This window comes from Aquarana catesbeiana, linkage group LG10, assembly GCF_042186555.1.
Source record: "Aquarana catesbeiana isolate 2022-GZ linkage group LG10, ASM4218655v1, whole genome shotgun sequence".
Lineage (NCBI taxonomy): Eukaryota > Metazoa > Chordata > Amphibia > Anura > Ranidae > Aquarana > Aquarana catesbeiana.
The window spans coordinates 211,169,682-211,186,298 of record NC_133333.1 but is presented as its reverse complement, the minus strand read 5'-3'; the positions used below and the strand labels follow the sequence as shown (position 1 = coordinate 211,186,298).

Below are 16,617 nucleotides of genomic sequence, written 5' to 3'. Positions count from 1 at the left end.
TAAAAACAAGGATGGATGTCCTCATTCACCCAATCAAGGTGGATGGGGGAATTCACCCCCCCTGTGCTACTGTATTTTGACTGCGGAGACTCCTCTGTCAAAATACACTGACTGCAGTGTTGATCGAACCAGAATTTTCTAATTAGATCAACTTCTCTCTAGCAGGAACCGCCATAGATAGATCGAAATTCAACCGGTCCTTGCTGTACCTACATGCAACACAACTGGGGCTAATCTAAAACAACTGAAAAGGAAAAATGTATATGTTACCCCTAATACAGCTAATCCGATTACACATGTTATTTCTCCAGTTCAGAGTGGCAATAATCAGAAAATTAATTTCTCGTTTTTTTTTTTTTTTTTTAAATCAGATAGTAGAGTATGTAATCTCACCATAACCTCGGTGTTGCGCAGGACATTCTGGTAGCCGGCCGGGTGGAGGACGATGCCGCTGGGGTTTGTATAGACGCCGTGGATGTGCAGGACACTAAGTTTCTTCTTCTCCTGAGCCCATTCAAGTACCTGGTGAGAAAACAGCTTTGATATCTTGATAATGAGCGATCTGTGCCACTTCTCCACCAGGCTAGTAATAGTTGATTCAATAAATGCTTGTGAGCTGTGCACGTGACTGGGGAAACAGGATTGGTTGACACAAATCAATATGTGCCCTAGAGCTGTGTCATTTTGGTTGTCAACCAACTGCATAGCAGAAACTAGGGGTGCACCGAATGGGTTTTTAGGTGCTGAAACCGATACCGAAAATGAAAAATACACTAGGCCGAAAACCAAAACCGATACCGAAAATGACCGATACCGAAACTTATTTTTAAGAAAATATTTTTATACAGGAGATGGTCAGAGACTGGGGACATGGTACAGGAGATGGTCAGAGACTGGGGACATGATACAAGAGGAGATCAATGCAGCCTCACCAGTGCTCATCAGATGCAGCCAGCCTGTGTCCCCAGTGCAGCCAGCCTGTTCAGGGGAAGAGAGAAGGAGAGCCGCCGCCTAGTTGATTAGAGCACCGGAAACATAACAGCTTTCATTTCAATAGCGGTGAGCCCCTCGGCACGCCGTCACATACAGCCCCTCCTCTTTGTCCGGGCACTTTGATAGACAGATCACCCGCCCAATCCTGGGACGGGTGATCTGTCTATCAAAGTTCCCCGGACAAGGGGGAGGGGCTGTATGTGAGGGCGCACGGCGGGGAACACACAGCTATGGAAATTAAAGCGGTTATGTTCCCAGCGCTCTAATCAACCAGGCGGCTCTCCTTTTCTCTTCTGCACTATAGGACATCCCCATGATGGGCGGCACCACCCCCCGCCCCCACCTAGGCCCCACCCCATTTTTGGCTCCATTGTCGGCCATTTTTCTCTTTCGGCAAAATGCCGAAGAGGCCATTTTTGGCCGAAATTTCAGTGCATCCCTAGCAGAGGCATGCACTATTTAAAGTGCATTTCCACCTTTGCAGATGCATTAAGCACCACTATTTATTATGGGTTTTCATTCACACAGCATGCCAAAAAACAATAAAATGGCAGACTGCAAGCATTTCTGAACAATTTCAGAGTGAGTCTGTCTCAAGAGCAGGATGGGTTTCCTCTCACTAACATACAATGCCGGAGGCCAGCTTTTAAATCTTTAATCCTTTGTTAAGGCAGACAGGGATCAAATCTAGTTTGCAACTGATAATGAGATCTGCCAGCACAGTATAGACAGTGTTAATTTTGACAAAAGGCTCCCCAGCCTCCTGATAAACAAAGAGAGCAAAGTATATATCAGAAATAAGCATCTAAATTGGTGAGCAGCCATTTTAAAGTTTTTTAAAGTTATGCTATGTGATTGAGAACATGTAACAAATGTAAAAAGTAGGTCGTATCCCAATTTGGCTGCATAAGTGCAAATTTACTTTAAAGGGTAACACTTTCGTTGGAAAAAAAAAAAATAGCAAATAAAGAAAAAATATTATAGTGTATACAATTGCAACATGTCATACATGTATTGTATTTGAATGTTATTAAAAATGAACCTTCCTTTTCAATCTGCAGCTCTGTAATTTTCTGTAAAATGCGGTGCAATATGGCTACCTGGAGGTGTTCTTTACACAGAATGTTTACGCCCCCCCCCCCCCCCCCCGAAACATAATTTCCTACTTGTGTGATTGGCTCAATTTTCCTAGAAGTCTACACTAAAATACAAGTCAGATTTTTGGAACCCCCTGCAACAAAAATTTCATTTTTGGTGAGATACTCCCAATAGGAAATCACATCTAAAAAGGGATGCAGGCCCAGCAGATTTCCTCATTAGAGCCCTGCAGGAGCACAGCTGAATGATAAATATGAAACCACTTCCATTAGATTCACTTTCCCACATGAACACAGAGAAACACACAGTGATTTCTTCAGAACAACAAAAAGGTAGGAATCTTCAACAAAGTTTGGTAAAATCCTTGTAATGTACATAGATTACCCAGAGGGGAATGTTTTTTTCTCAACAAAAGTGAAGTTACTCTTTAAGAGCCCTTGCACACTGGGGCGGTTTGCAGGCGCTATTGCGCTAATAATAGCGCCTGCAAACCGCCCCGAAAGTGCCGCTGCTGTGTATCCAGTGTGCAAGCCCCGAGGGCTTGCACACTGGAGCGATGCGCTGGCAGGACGGTAAAAAAAGTCCTGCCAGCAGCATCTTCGGAGCGGTGAAGGAGCGGTGAAGGAGCGGTGTGTATACCGCTCCCTTACCGCTCCTGCCCATTGAAATCAATGGGACGGCGCGGCTATACCGCCGGCAAAGCGCCTCTGCAGAGGCGCTTTGCGGTGGTATTTAACCCTTTCTCGGCCGCTAGCGGGGGGGTAATACCCCCCCGCTAGCGGCCGCATACCGACGGTAAAACGCCGCTAATAATAGCGGCGTTTTACCGCCGACGCCGCCCCCCGCCCCAGTGTGCAAGGGCTCTTAAGCTGAACTCCAGCAAGGAGGAACAATCTTTCCTTATGCCCAGTTTCTTCTACATCCCGATTTTTGAGACTGTGCACCGCTATTTTCTCCATAAAAGGAGAATTGTGTCTCTGTCAAATTTCCTCCCAACTCTAGTTTTCTGAAGGAAAGTGGTGATGCCACCGCTTCCTTCTGTAGGTGGGTAGGATTACATAGCTCCCTGTCACAACACACAGCCAATGACCGGAAGAAACACTTGTATTTACACCCAACATGTCGGTGGAGTCCCAAGGAATCATGGGAAATGTAGTTTGCTATTTGGGAACACATTGGATGTGATGTGCAGCAGCACCCGCTCCCAAAGCTCCCCCAACCCCCCCCAAGGCACTGTAAATTACGCAGAAGGACCTGATGACGTGAAAAAAACAAAACAAAAAAAGGAATTGATCAAAAAGCAAGGCATTATTTTATTTTAGAAAGCTTCAATTGTTTTTGTCCATTGGGAAACAGCAGCCAAGCTTTAACCATCAAGGACATTAAGTGGGCAGGTTGGTGGCAATTTGACAGCTAGTCCAAATTGGCATACTGAAACAGTGAAGCAAATTCCCCCCCCCCCCCCCCCCCCCCATCTTGCACTGGTCATCTTTGCAATGCCAGTGAAACATAACCTACCATTGCCCACTGGTGATCTCTGCAGTGGCAGTGAAATTTAACCCCCTCACACTGGCTGTCAGTGCATTGGTAGTGAAAGTTTACCCCCCTTACCTGATCTCACACTCCGGTGCAGCTCTTTTTTGCCACAATCAGAACAGGATGAGGCAACTCAGCCTCAAAGTATTGTATTTCAGAGCCAGATACTGGGACGCAGACAGCGTTTCAGCTCCCGTCATTCTGATGCAGCTCTGCAAAAGCCCATAAAGGAGCCCAAGAGGTAATGACACAGCCAAGGGCAAACAAACTGCCCAAAGACAGCTGCCGGCCACACGTGGCCCACATTTTGGGCACCAGGGGTATTTGACCTCATACTCATGGCTGCGCATTAGGAGCGTATAATGAAGTCTAAGTTCTGCATACACGAATGGTTGTACGCCAGCCGGTACTCATGTAACCCTGTGTATAGGGTATATCCCAAATGCAGAAAATATGCATGCTATATGCAAGTACCAGTGTTATACACTCATAGTCATTCATGCCTATAAACGGCTGTACGCAGTATGTGGGCTATTGAGTACTGGAAAAAAAAAACCAAGAAAACACACGTTTCATGCCCCTAATGCGCCTGGGGCCTATATTTGCCAAACTACTGATTATAGATTTTGCCTGAAGTGAGGCTTTATCCCTCAAATGGTTGCAAAGTTTGATTTGATCATGAGTAAAATCTCCCTGTCCCTCCTGGCAGTGTCATTCATATGAGATGCTGATTGTTGTCTGGCATTACCTTCTTCTCATCGGTGAGATCAAGGGACTCCAGCTCTTTCCCCTGGTGATAGGCGTAGATCTCCAGAAGGTTGTCGAAGTTGGTTGTCAGGACAAGAGCACCATGCTCCATCAGCTGCAGCACGGATTGTAACAGTTGCTTGCCCGAGTCCTCCATCTTGGACTCCAGGTCATCGAACACCTCGTACAGACAGTCCTTGAAGAAGGTGGACCGCACATTGCTGGTGCGCTACAGTAGGAAAGAAGATTGCAAGGAAATGTGTTCAATACCAATGATTTCTATAAACAGATATGGATTACTTGGTTACATTATGGTAGAGTGTTTAGCACAGTGATCCTGCAGCACTGGGGTCCTGGGTTTGATTCCCACTAAGGACACCATCCACCTGGGATTTCATATGAACCCCCCCCCCCCCCCCCCAGGTCACCAGCCAACCAACACTTTAAAAAATATATATACATTTTCTGTCTTTCCTTTGCAGTGTGGAGGGGCTCCTCACATTGACTGTGGGTATAAGTCCTGGTGTCAGTTAGCAGTATGGAGGTACTGTAGGGACAGACCCTAGTAGCAGTTAGTAGTATATACTATTGTGTGTGGGCACTGACCGGGGACAACTTCTGGATGAGGTCATGGGCCACATGAATCAAGTTCTTGTCCTCGTGGAGACACTTCTGGAACTTTTTGCTCTCTTCTTCTTCTAGGAGGTCAAAGTCATTGGCAGCATCCAGCAGTGCCTGAATTAACCCTTTCCAAGACTTTAGTGCAGGAACCTGGGGGGCAACGGCGGCACTGATCCCCGTCCCGATCACCAGCACCAGCTCCTGTGGCTTTTTTGTCTTCAGACTGGGCAGCAGCTTTCTGAAAGGCATAAGATGGCATCTAGCCGAATTAGTACAGACGAATGGCCACTGTGGTAACTTCAGTTTAAAAGACCAATTCTAGCCAATTTTTTTTTAGGGTTTGCCCACCCCTCCCCAATAGTTTTTTTTTTTTTTTAGTAAAAGTGAGCTTTGAACTTTTGACAATGTTTTCATTGTTGCAATTGTCCCATTTCTTGTTCTGGTGTCACCAGGACAGGAAGTGAAAAAAAGACTCAGCAATGGGGTTAAATATTAAGCCTAATATAAATTGGCAAGGGTGGTCATTCATCCAAGCCCAATATGAAGGCTCTCAGGGCAAGATGTTGGCGCAGTTTTGTAAAAATTATCCATAAACCTGTTGTTTTGGCTCTGCTGCTGTTTACAGATTGTGTCAACTGAGGGAATAGAATAAAAAGTAGAAAGCCGGCACTTTGGAAGATGGAAAAGTAATAGGGGCTGGCGCTATGACCTGTCCATTCACCTACTACCTAAATAGTGGCCAGCTGGTAGCACTGGGGAGAAACTGCAGGCGAGAAATTTTTGCAGAAAAATGCAGTGCGATTTACATGCGGTTGCCAGTGTCAACCTAGGCTAAAGGCTAGCTTCACCTTTTCCTAAAAATAGATTATGAATCCAAGGGTCCCCAGTAGATATTTAAAAAAAAAAAAAAAAAAAAAAAAAAAAACTGTGCTGCTTTTTAAAACGTTCATCATTTTATTGACATATCTTGAGGGCATCTGGACCCCCTGGAAGCCTGGCTGAAGAACTCCCATTTAGCAATCTCCATGTCCTGCCTTGTTGCTAGGATGCAAAAACCTTACAGTTTATGTCCTAGCAACAATTTTTTGCTAGGACATGAAAGTTTTTCAGGCAGGCTTTCAGGGGGCCCAAATGGCCTACAGTTGGGTTTGTAAAATGAATGAACATTTTACAAAGCTGCAAAGTTTTTTTGTTTTTTTTTGTTTATATCTACTGGGAACCCTTGACTGCATAGGCTATTTTCTGAAAAAGGTGAACTTATCAGTCAGTTTAATTCAGACCTCAGATGAGATTTTTTTTCTGCCTCCAAACGCATAGAAAGTAGTTTGCATGGTTTTTCTGTAACATAGTTCACACCAGTGCTTGCAGTTCCAGAAAAAAAAAAAAAAAAAGGGAGAGGTAGAACATGCTGCATTTTTCCTGCACAGAACTGTACTGGAACATGACAAAATGCACCACAACGCACCCCAGTACAATAAAAGAAAATAAATCTGGAATGCATAAAAAACGTGTTACAAAATGCGCATGGGGGAACACTCCCGGGACGGATCTGGAATGCCTTTTTGTGGTGTGAACCGGCCCTTAAAACCTCAGATCAGCCTCAATTCCTGCACAATAATGCATGTTTTACATTGATACCAGCTATAGCTAGTGGCTCCCCAAGGAGAATGTAGGCGGGCAAGCTTTTTCACAGCGACGTCCTCAGCCACAGTCGGGCTGGTACTGGGAGAATGACCGACACCTGAACTTCAGGAGGGTCTCTCTTAGGCTACAATCACACCTGGGCGTATTGTTTTCAGGCGGAAAGTCGCGCGATTTTGTACAGGTCAAAAGGTCACCAATGTAAAAAGCAGAAAACCGCCTGCAATCTGCCTAAAAAGAAGCTCATGTACTTTTTTGAGCTTCAGGCAACAGAACGCTCAGATGTGAACAGGGACCATTTAAATAAATGGGATTTTGCTTGTTGGGCGTTTTGGAACTTTTGAGATGAGCTTTTTACGAACTGAAAACGCTCAAGTGTGAATGCAGCCTAAAACATCACGGAGGTGGGCGCAGAGGAGAAGACCAGTCTTTGTATAGACAACTTAGCTGTAATTAACAGCTCATGGTAGTGGCTTGTATTTGTACGGAACAGGGGCCCACTGGAGGTTTCTTTTGGCCAGGCCAGTCCAAGTCTGCATGTATGCCACCGTACAACCTCCTGGGTGCCACTAATATGACAATGGACGTATGTGATGGCACAAGTGCCTTAGGTTGTCCATCTCTGGGGAGGGAGGGGGCTCAATTTAATTATTTGGAATAGGGTTTTATGTCCACATTAAAGAGCATCATTAAATTATCTTCTATAAAGTTAAGAAGCAGGAAGGTTTGACGCGGCTCTAGGCAGCCTCTGCTGAGATTCTAACAGGTAAAATCCTCTTTACAAAAAGTTTTGATATTTCCTTCCAGAATTCTAAAAGCTTAAACAAATCCTCATAAAGGAAAGATGCACTGCTAAAACATACAATCTTCATGATAAAAGTGAATTTATAGGGGTTCCATGAAGTAAAGCTTCCTCCATCAACAGTTACCTGAATTATTCTTGCAGCGCATCCCAGGAGCCTGGAACCCCCACGCTTCACTGTAAAAGGAAACTGCAAGCACAGCCTGTATGGTTGGTATGTACCACCCATTTCTGACACTTGTACTTTCCACCTAGCTAGAAAACACAATGGGTGACCTCATTGGCCAACAGGGATACACATGTGGCAGGTAGGGGTGGGATACACAGCAACTATACAAGCTCTGGACTCCTTTGAAGAGCACCCTGGGATTTTGAGCTTCTCTGCAAGAATAAGGACTTCAACTATAGGAACCAGATAACCAGGACGAGAGCCAGATTAACACCATGAAACTAGACCACAGGTTTATATTCAAAGTGTTTGCTGTATCAAACTATTGTTTTCCCCATCTTGATACTTAATGTTCTTTGTTTTTCAAAAAACCAAGATGGACTCACCAGTAATCAGATGGGATTTAAACTGCGGCGATTAGTTTATTGCTCGTTAATTAAACAATTAAAAATAAATATTTCCAGATCAGACAGAAAAGAATCCTATTGTGTGGGAGAGGAGTATTGAAGTGTGTCCCATCAGCCGATTACTTATTAACCAGAGTGTACCTGGCTGCCTGCTCAGGTGGGAGAAATTGCACTTGTTAAAACGGACACAGGCAGCTTGTAAAATGTCTGCTCTAAAAAGAACCTAAAAATAATGCACTTAAAAAGCGCTTATTCACTCTGGGGAGGAAAAAAAAAACCTACAAATCCTGTAGCTGGTGACTTAATAAAAAAAGGACACTTACCTGTCCAGGGATCCAGCGCCATCCTCACCTGGGCTAGTTCTTCACTAGCCTTTGGGTTCCTATCCTAACTGTGAGCAGCCAGCTCTATGCTGCTTTCGGGTTCAAACAGTCGGCTGCCCACTGTGCATGCGAACTTCCGCTGGGATGGCCTAGTCGATAAGAGCAGAAGTGAGAGCGGATACCTGTGAAAACTAGGTACCCGCTACCTTCCAAAAATTAAATGCCAAATATGGCGAGGGGGAGGGAGGAGGACTTGGGCTACTTTCACACTAAGGCACTTTACAACCGCTATAAACGCTAAAAATAGCACCTGCAAAGCGCCTTGAAAGAGCTTCTCCTCTCACTACAATGTGAAAGCCCTTGAGCTTTCACACTGGAGCGGTGCGCTGGGAGGACGGTAAGAAATGTCCTGCAAGCCACATGTTTGCAGCGCTGTAAGAGCGGTGTATCACTTCTCAGCCTTTTGGCGAAGATCAAGTGTAGTATTTGTTCTTATCAGTTGCCAGGAGGTGGCGTTTGCTTCTGTCCCTGATCTACGGCGAGGTGGTATCAGGGATGGCGGAGGCTATGTAAAACCTGTTGGTGTAAAGGTAACCTGGAGCGTTTCGTAGCCGAAAGGGAAGCCTTCTGATGGGGATGGAGAACCATTGGGTCTGGCCAGAGGGTCGGGTCCCTGGCCTTCTGGCCTAGATTGAGGTAGCTCTAGCTCCGGTCAGTTTTTTGGGATAGAACACTGGCTCCTCTTTACATTCGGGAAATACTAACCGCTCCCCCGGTGGGAATTAGGTAGGAGGGATGAGAGCGACGGTGAGGCCTGATGGCAAAGGGCTCTCACCAAGCTTCCAGAACTTCAGGCCTTCCTGGCTGGGGTGGGGGCTGCTGTGGTCTAGGTTGGGGGGTCAGGGTTGCACGAAAAGCCAGTGGTGAATGTGCCCCTGAAGTGGCAGTTCAGGGGTGCCGTACAGTCACAGTGTTTAGGCACTTGATTTATGGCACCATGGTCACTTCACCACAACACGTGTTTTTCGCACCTGCCTCTAGGGCCAAGCCTTTTGGCTAGGACCAGGGGAAATTTTTATTCCTGGCAGGAGGGCCAGCCATTGTATTACACAATGGTCACTTTTCACTCTCCCACTTCCTTCTCCCCACTTTCTTTTTATTCATCCCTGTGTTTGTCACTTTTTTGTATTCTTTTGTTTGATGTGTATACACGTTTGTCACTGTGTGATGAGTAGGGTGTGGGTCCTCGGGCCTACTCTGAAAGTAGGGTGGACATAGGCCTTCTGGCTTGGTTCGCCCTCTCTCATGGGGTCTCCCTTCGGGGGAGTCCCACCTAGTAGTACTTGGGTGGGTCTGTTTCGGCAGACCTTCCAGAGAACGGGGGTCCGTCTGCTTTCGGCAAGATGGACCCAAGTTAAGTACCTCAGTCCCCGTCTGGAGCCTAACGCCCCAGGGGATCAGGGTAAGGTCCTTCCCTAGTGGAGGATCAGTGTAAACACCCATTGCACCCGTTGTTTTTATGCGTCACTCTTTACGTGTGTGCACTTTTTTTGGCACCGGTGGAAGTTTTTGGGTGCGTTTTGCACTCCACTGGCTTTTCAAAAAAAAAAAAAAAAAAAAAAAAAAAAAAAGCGGCGTATACACCGCTCCTAAAGCACCCCTGCCCATTGAAATTAATGGGCAGCGCTGCCGAACCGCCGGCAAAGATTTTCAGTACAAAGCTAAAGTCAAGGACACAGGGACATGACCCCAAACTACCAGGAGGAAAGTTCAAGACTAACCTTTATGCCGCGTACACACGGTCGGACTTTTCGTCTACAAAAGTCCAACGGACGCTGACGGACTAAAGCTGGCTGGTAATCCGATCGTGTGTGGGCTTCTCCGGACTTTCAACGGACTTTTTCAGCCTCAAATCCGACAGACTTTAGATTTGAAACATGCTTCAAATATTTCCGACGGACTCGAGTCCGGTCGAAAAATCCGCTCGTCTGTATGCTAGCCTGACGGACAAAAACCCACGCTAGGGCAGCTATTGGCTACTGGCTATCAACTTCCTTATTTTAGTCCGGTGTACGTCATCACGTAAGAATTTGACGGACTTTTGTGTGATCGTGTGTAGGCAAGTCTGTTCGTTAGAAAGTCCGCCGCAAGTCCGTCGAAAGTCTGTCGGACAGGCTGTCGGACTTTTGTAGCTGAAAAGTCCGACCGTGTGTACGCCCCATTAGAAAAGTATCCCATTCATGAATGAGCCCTGTGATGTTGGCACTCATAGCTACAAACGAATGGTCCAGCCTATCGACTGTTATAGCTTGTTTTACATTCTTTAACCTCCCTGGCGGTATGATTATTTCGGATTTTAGGTGCTGAAAGCGGTACCATTATTTTGCATGGAAATTTGGCGTTTTATATTGTAGGTCTGTAAATCTTAACAATAACACACTTAAATCTGTCCAAACCAGAGTCTAGTAGATATCCCGGGTATGATAAAGTTTGAAACACAAAAACATAAATTATAATATAATAAATAAAAATAAATAATTAAAAAAATTTTTAAAAATAGTAATAAAATAAATTTCCCCACAATTCACTATCGCTCAATTCTGCAAGTGTTCTAATTTACTATCGCTGTTTTCTAGCTGGTCTAAAGCCACTTTTGACGTAAAGGGACACTTTTTGGTTGCTATGGACAATCTCCAGTTTCCAGGCAGAAAGAACAGTGTATATCATGTAAAACTGCATGCAAGGCATGGGCCAGAGCACTGGGGACAAAAGGGATGTGAAATCATTTCATACAGTACTGTAATCTGTAAGATTACAGTACTGTATGTGTTATGATTTTGACAGTTTTTTGAATTTCCCGCCAGGCTCCGCCCCCGTGCGTCGCGCCGCTCGCAGGGAACGGAGCCTGGCACGGAGAGGCTTCGGAGGAGGACGGAGCCCTCGGACACTGCGGGGGACATCGCAGGATCCCGGGGACAAGGTAAGTAACGCCTCCCCAGGATCCTGCAATGCGATCCCGAGTGTGGCTCGGGGTTACCGCTAATGGTACTGAATTTTAACCCCGAGCCACACTCGGGAAAACCGCCAGGTAGGCTACCTCATATTTTCAACCTCCCCCTCTCTACTGGCATCTTCCCCAACCCTCTGAAACATGCACTAGTCACTCCCATACCAAAAAAAGGCCTCACTGTACCCCACCAATCTTAACAACCTAAGACCCATCTCCTTATTCCCTTTTGCCTCCAAACTCCTTGAACGTGTTAATTTACAACCGACTGAGCGACCATCTCATTGAGAATAACCTTCTTAATCCCCTTCAGTCTGGATTTCGTCCACAGCACTCCACAGAAACTGCTCTCCTAAAACGACTTACTAACGGCTAAAACCAATGGTCATTATTCCGTACTCTTACTCTTGGACCTCTCTGCTGCCTTTGATACAGTTGATCACCCCCTCCTCAAAAAAAAAAAAAAAAAAAAAAAAAAAAAAAACTCAATTTGCTTGGTATTCATGGCTGTGCTCTCCATTGGCTCAAATCTTACCCATCTCACCGCACCTTCAGTGTCACTTACAACTCCACTTCCTCCTCTCCTCCTGTCCAACACATCCTCCCTGGGTCAGCTGATAGCCTCCCATGGCTTCCACTACTATTTATATGCCGATGACACCCAAATCTAATCTCTCTACCCCTTAGCTCAACCCATCAGTCTCCTCACACATCACTGATTTACTAACAGACATATCAGCCTGGATGTCACACCACTTCCTCAAACTGAATCTGGATCTAAAACCGAGCTCATAATATTTCCTCCCCCACGTGCCCCTTCCCCTGACTTCTCGGTCAAGATCAATGGCACATCTATCAGTCCGTCCCACATGCCAGGGTGCTAGGGGTAACCCTAGACTCTGAACTGTCCTTTCAGGCCCACATCCAAATCATGCCGCCTTAGCCTCCGCAACATCTCTAGAATATGCCCCTTTTTAACCAATGACACCACCAAGCTTCTAATTCACTTCCTGGTCATCTCTCGCCTCAACTACTGCAACTCACTCCTCATTGGACTACCTATACATACACTATCCCCCCTTCAGTCCATAACGAATGCTGCTGCAAGACTCATCCACCTTATCAACCATTCAGTGTTCTCCACTCCTCTCTGCCATTACCTGCACTGGCTTCCACTCACCCAACAAATAAAATTCAAAGTACTAACAATAATTTACAAAGCCATCCACAACTCTGCCCCCAGCTACATCACTAACTTAGTCTCAAAATACCAACAAAGCCGCTCTCTTCGGTCCTCCTAAGACCTCCTGCTCTCTAGCTCCCTTGTCACTTCCTCCCATGCTCACCTACAGGATTTCTCCAGAGCTTCTCCCATCCTTTCGAACTCACAACCCCAATCTGTCAGACTGTCCCCTAATTTATCCATCTTTAGACGATCCCTGAAAACCCTTCTCTTTAAAGAAGCCTATCCTGCTTCTAACTAATACAGTGTTTTACTTTCTCCATCAGCTCATCCCCCACAGTTATTACCTTTTGTATCAATTGACCCTCCCTCCTAGATTGTAAGCTCTAGTGAGCAGGGCCCTCTGATTCCTCTTGTACCAAATTGTAATGTAACTAATGTCTGCCTTTCATTTTGTTAAGTGCTGCACAAACTGTTGGCGCTATATAAATCCTGTATAATAATAATTATTCTTTGCCCTGCATTTTCATTTAAGGAATGAAGCCTCTCTTCTAAACCTCTTTTGCCTCCTATTTTTGTATGCATTATACTTTCATGCTTGAACAAAAACGTGTTATGTTAGTTTGTCAAATTCTAATCACCTTAATAAAAACTGAAAGAGAAAAAACAAAGTGTAAGAGAAAATTATTACATTACCAAAGAATAGTTGATGCTTGAAACAGACCTCTGTCAGTCAAAAGTAATTGAATTTAAACATGGTTGGGGCAAACCCAGATCTATACTCACAAAAAACCCCCAAAAAAACCAACACGTTTTGCCATGTTTGGACGCTTTTTTTTGGCAAAACTATAATCCCACAAAAGCTTGATGCTCAAAAACTCTCATAAACACCAGAGATCATTAAAAGATGAGAACAAGGGACGCTTTTAATGCATACACAAAAAAATTATTTGGTAAACCGACAAGTGCTTTTTTTCACTACTTTACCTTATACTGGCTTGTCAAACAACAAATGCAGTGAGGTGCCGGAGACCACATCCGCAGAGCAATACAATTCACACACACACACAGCCAAATCTCACTCCAACCTGGCTATGCTACTGTCCCGCGACATCTGTAAGACCTTCAACAAAATTTCATGGGACTAGATAATCTATACAGTACGACGATGGGGCAACTCCATTCTTTGTGTATCTGCCTTTTACGCCCAACCCACTGATATCATCGAAGTATGCCGGTTTCGCCTCCAACCCATTCCTAGTCCATCGGAATACGAGACAGGGCTGTCCTCCCTCTCCCCCATCCTTTCTGATCTTGGACATAAAACCTCTAGCTGGGGTCCTTCAAGCTCATACAGATGTTTTGGGGGTGAAATTGGCGGGCGAGCATCACAAATTGATGCGCTTTGCTGACATACTGTTCAAGGTTTTATGCAAGCTTTGGCTCCTATCCCACCTAGAAGTCCTATTTGGCTAAATCCAAGTCCCTGAACCTCTCTCGTTGTCAGAGGACCAACTGAGCAGGCTTAAAAACTAACTATGCAAAACAAAACCAAAGAAATTCCCGGCTCAACTTACCGACCAGCTTGCTAACCAACGGAATTGTCCTAACAGTATGTGTTAAAAAACAGGGGTTTAGTTTTCACACATTTGCAAATACATGTGTAAGCTACAGAGGCCCTTCAAGGCACCCAAGGATACAAACTCATCGCCCTGGACGGGATTGAATCTTTTCAATTCCTGCAAGAGCATTGGCAACTGCTAGTATATCTAAAGCTGGATACACACTATACAATTTTCTGTAGATTTTTTCCTTCAGATTTACCAAAACCATAGAATATGAGGTCAAACCTTAAGGCGTTTTGTATGCAATCAGGCAGGCCCTTGCACTAGATGGTTTAGGTAAATCTAAAAGGAAATTAGACAAAAGTTGTATAGTGTGTATGGGGTCTAACTCAACTATCATGTTTGTAGCCAGCTTTGAAGCCACGAGGGGCCACCCAAACACCTAACCCTGCCGAAAAGAGCCCTATTCGAGAGGCCTAGTCTTGGATCTTTACACCTCTCTGACCAACTGGCTAGGCTCTGGCCCATCCTCTTATATGGTGAAATGGGCCACGATCTAGACCAGTGATGGCGAACCTTGGCACCCCAGATGTTTTGGAACTACATTTCCCATGATGCTCAACTACACTGCAGAGTCCATGAGCATCATGGGAAATGTAGTTCTAAAACATCTGGGGTGCCAAGGTTCACCATCACTGATCTAGACCAAAACCCTGAGCATGCCACCTGGGCTAAGATTTGGCTTGCCTCCTCCAAATGCTTCCAGAATATCTTCGCCCAAGAAAGCGCTTACAAAATTACTTTCTCTGTGGTATATGACCCCGGATTGCATGCCCAAGTTTTCCCATTGGTATCCCCCATGTGCTTTCGTGGCTGTAGTGATGCACTCTATTCCATGTATGGTGGTCCTTCCCCAAGGCAACTCAGTTTTGGACACAGGTCTACACCATGATCAGATCAGTCCTTATTATCTCTTTAACCTGCAACGCCTGGGAGGCCCTATTGCCAATCCCATCATTGACTAGGAATCAGAGAAAGTTTGTGTTCCTGGCCGCCCAGCAAACTTTGGCTAAAGCTTGGAAACAAACATTTCTCAATTTTAATGAAGTATGATATAGGCTTATGGGCACAACGGTACTTGAGAAGTTCACCTCCATTGTAGATGACACCTATGCCAAATTCCTTAAAGGGTTACTAAACCCAGGACCCTGCAATCACTATATCTGCTCTCCCACAGTACACAGAACATGGAAATGCAATTATTTCAGTAAATCTAAACCGCTAAATACCTTTTCTCATCAACAGTATATAGCAGTCTTTTGACTTCTATCAGTGTCTGGCCGAGCACTGGTTAAAGCTTTTAGGTGGAGTTTTTATTCTTCTGACTGTCCTATGAGGCTGCATGACCCCTGACTTTGTTTGGACAGTGCCAATTGGCCCTGCGCTGATCACACCCTCCAAAAATAAAAATTAAAAAAAATAAATAAATAAATGCTCTAGCACTATACACCAAACTGAGCATGTGCAGAGTGCCTCCCAGGGCTCTGTTCTATCAGTAGATGGATTGGAGACAGTAAAAGGAGAGGACCAGAAAAGACAGGATCAAACAGACATTTTACATAATGCTGAGGATTAACACCTTAGATTCCACAGTGAGTGTAACAAGCATGCTGTAGTGCATATACAGACTGATTTTACTGTTGTGGGTTAGTAACACTTCAGAGTATGGGATCCTTGGATCACTTATAAAATTCAGGTGAACATATACAGAACCTTGCATTCAGTGTTACCGAGTTCAGCATTTCACCGGCAATGTAACCTGGCTGGACCATGTGAAAGACTTCCCTCCCTCCTCTCCCCACGTTCTCTCTTGCTCCCAGGCAAGCTCCCCTTGCAGTTCTTCATACTCTTTATATCTTGTTCATCTAATGTATCCCACTTTTCTTTTCCACTTCTTTTTCCCTATTTTGAGGTATTCGCAAACGTTCATGGATCCCCCCCCCCCCCTTTTTATTTCTTTGCATATTAAGCCGATGGTTATCAATGACAAAGCGCAACCTTCATTGACTGGTGCACCACACTGTTCTTTTCAGCCATGATCTCCATGTGTGTTTGGTAGTAATTTAGAACAATCTTCGCTGGTATATACTACTGTAAAGTCTCTTATGAAGTGCGCCTTTCCTTGCTGTACTATTTGGGCTATTTCACTGTGCCTTTGCCCGCTGTTCACTCCTTTTTTATTGTTAAACTTGTAAAGCCAATAAAATTCTTTGTAAAAACAAAATAACAAATGCAAAACATTTAAAGGCTGGATGAAAGGGTCAGTGTACCAAGACACTTTTTTACTAGTTATTTTAATAGTGGTCTCTTCATCTCATGAAGTGAACTGAGCTGCATGACCCTCTCTGAGCTTTTCTTGGAGGTGCACATAATCTAATAACAGCCATTTTCACCTCATTTCCCAACATAAAAGAGCATTTCTCTGCCCAATCTCACCAGGATGAGGGAGTCAGCAGACCGGGAAA

The 16,617-nt window shown here is 44.9% G+C and overlaps 1 protein-coding gene and 1 pseudogene across 9 annotated transcripts in view; one reads left to right on the top strand and one right to left on the bottom strand.

Annotated features, from left to right (window-relative positions):
- FAM118B (family with sequence similarity 118 member B) overlaps positions 1-16,617 on the bottom strand; it is an 82,818-nt gene that overhangs the window by 14,734 nt on the left and 51,467 nt on the right. For 6 of the 9 annotated variants that reach the window (XM_073603253.1, XM_073603254.1, XM_073603258.1 and 3 more), the window contains 3 exons: positions 4,981-5,254; positions 4,376-4,603; positions 394-537 (listed from right to left, as the gene is read on the bottom strand). In XM_073603253.1, the coding sequence (XP_073459354.1) occupies positions 394-537; positions 4,376-4,603; positions 4,981-5,254 (646 nt within the window). The remainder of the gene's footprint in view (positions 1-393; positions 538-4,375; positions 4,604-4,980; positions 5,255-16,617) is intronic. The other 3 variants (XM_073603261.1, XM_073603262.1, XM_073603260.1) reach the window with 2 other exon arrangements.
- Positions 8,785-8,918, top strand: LOC141111521 (U2 spliceosomal RNA; annotated as a pseudogene).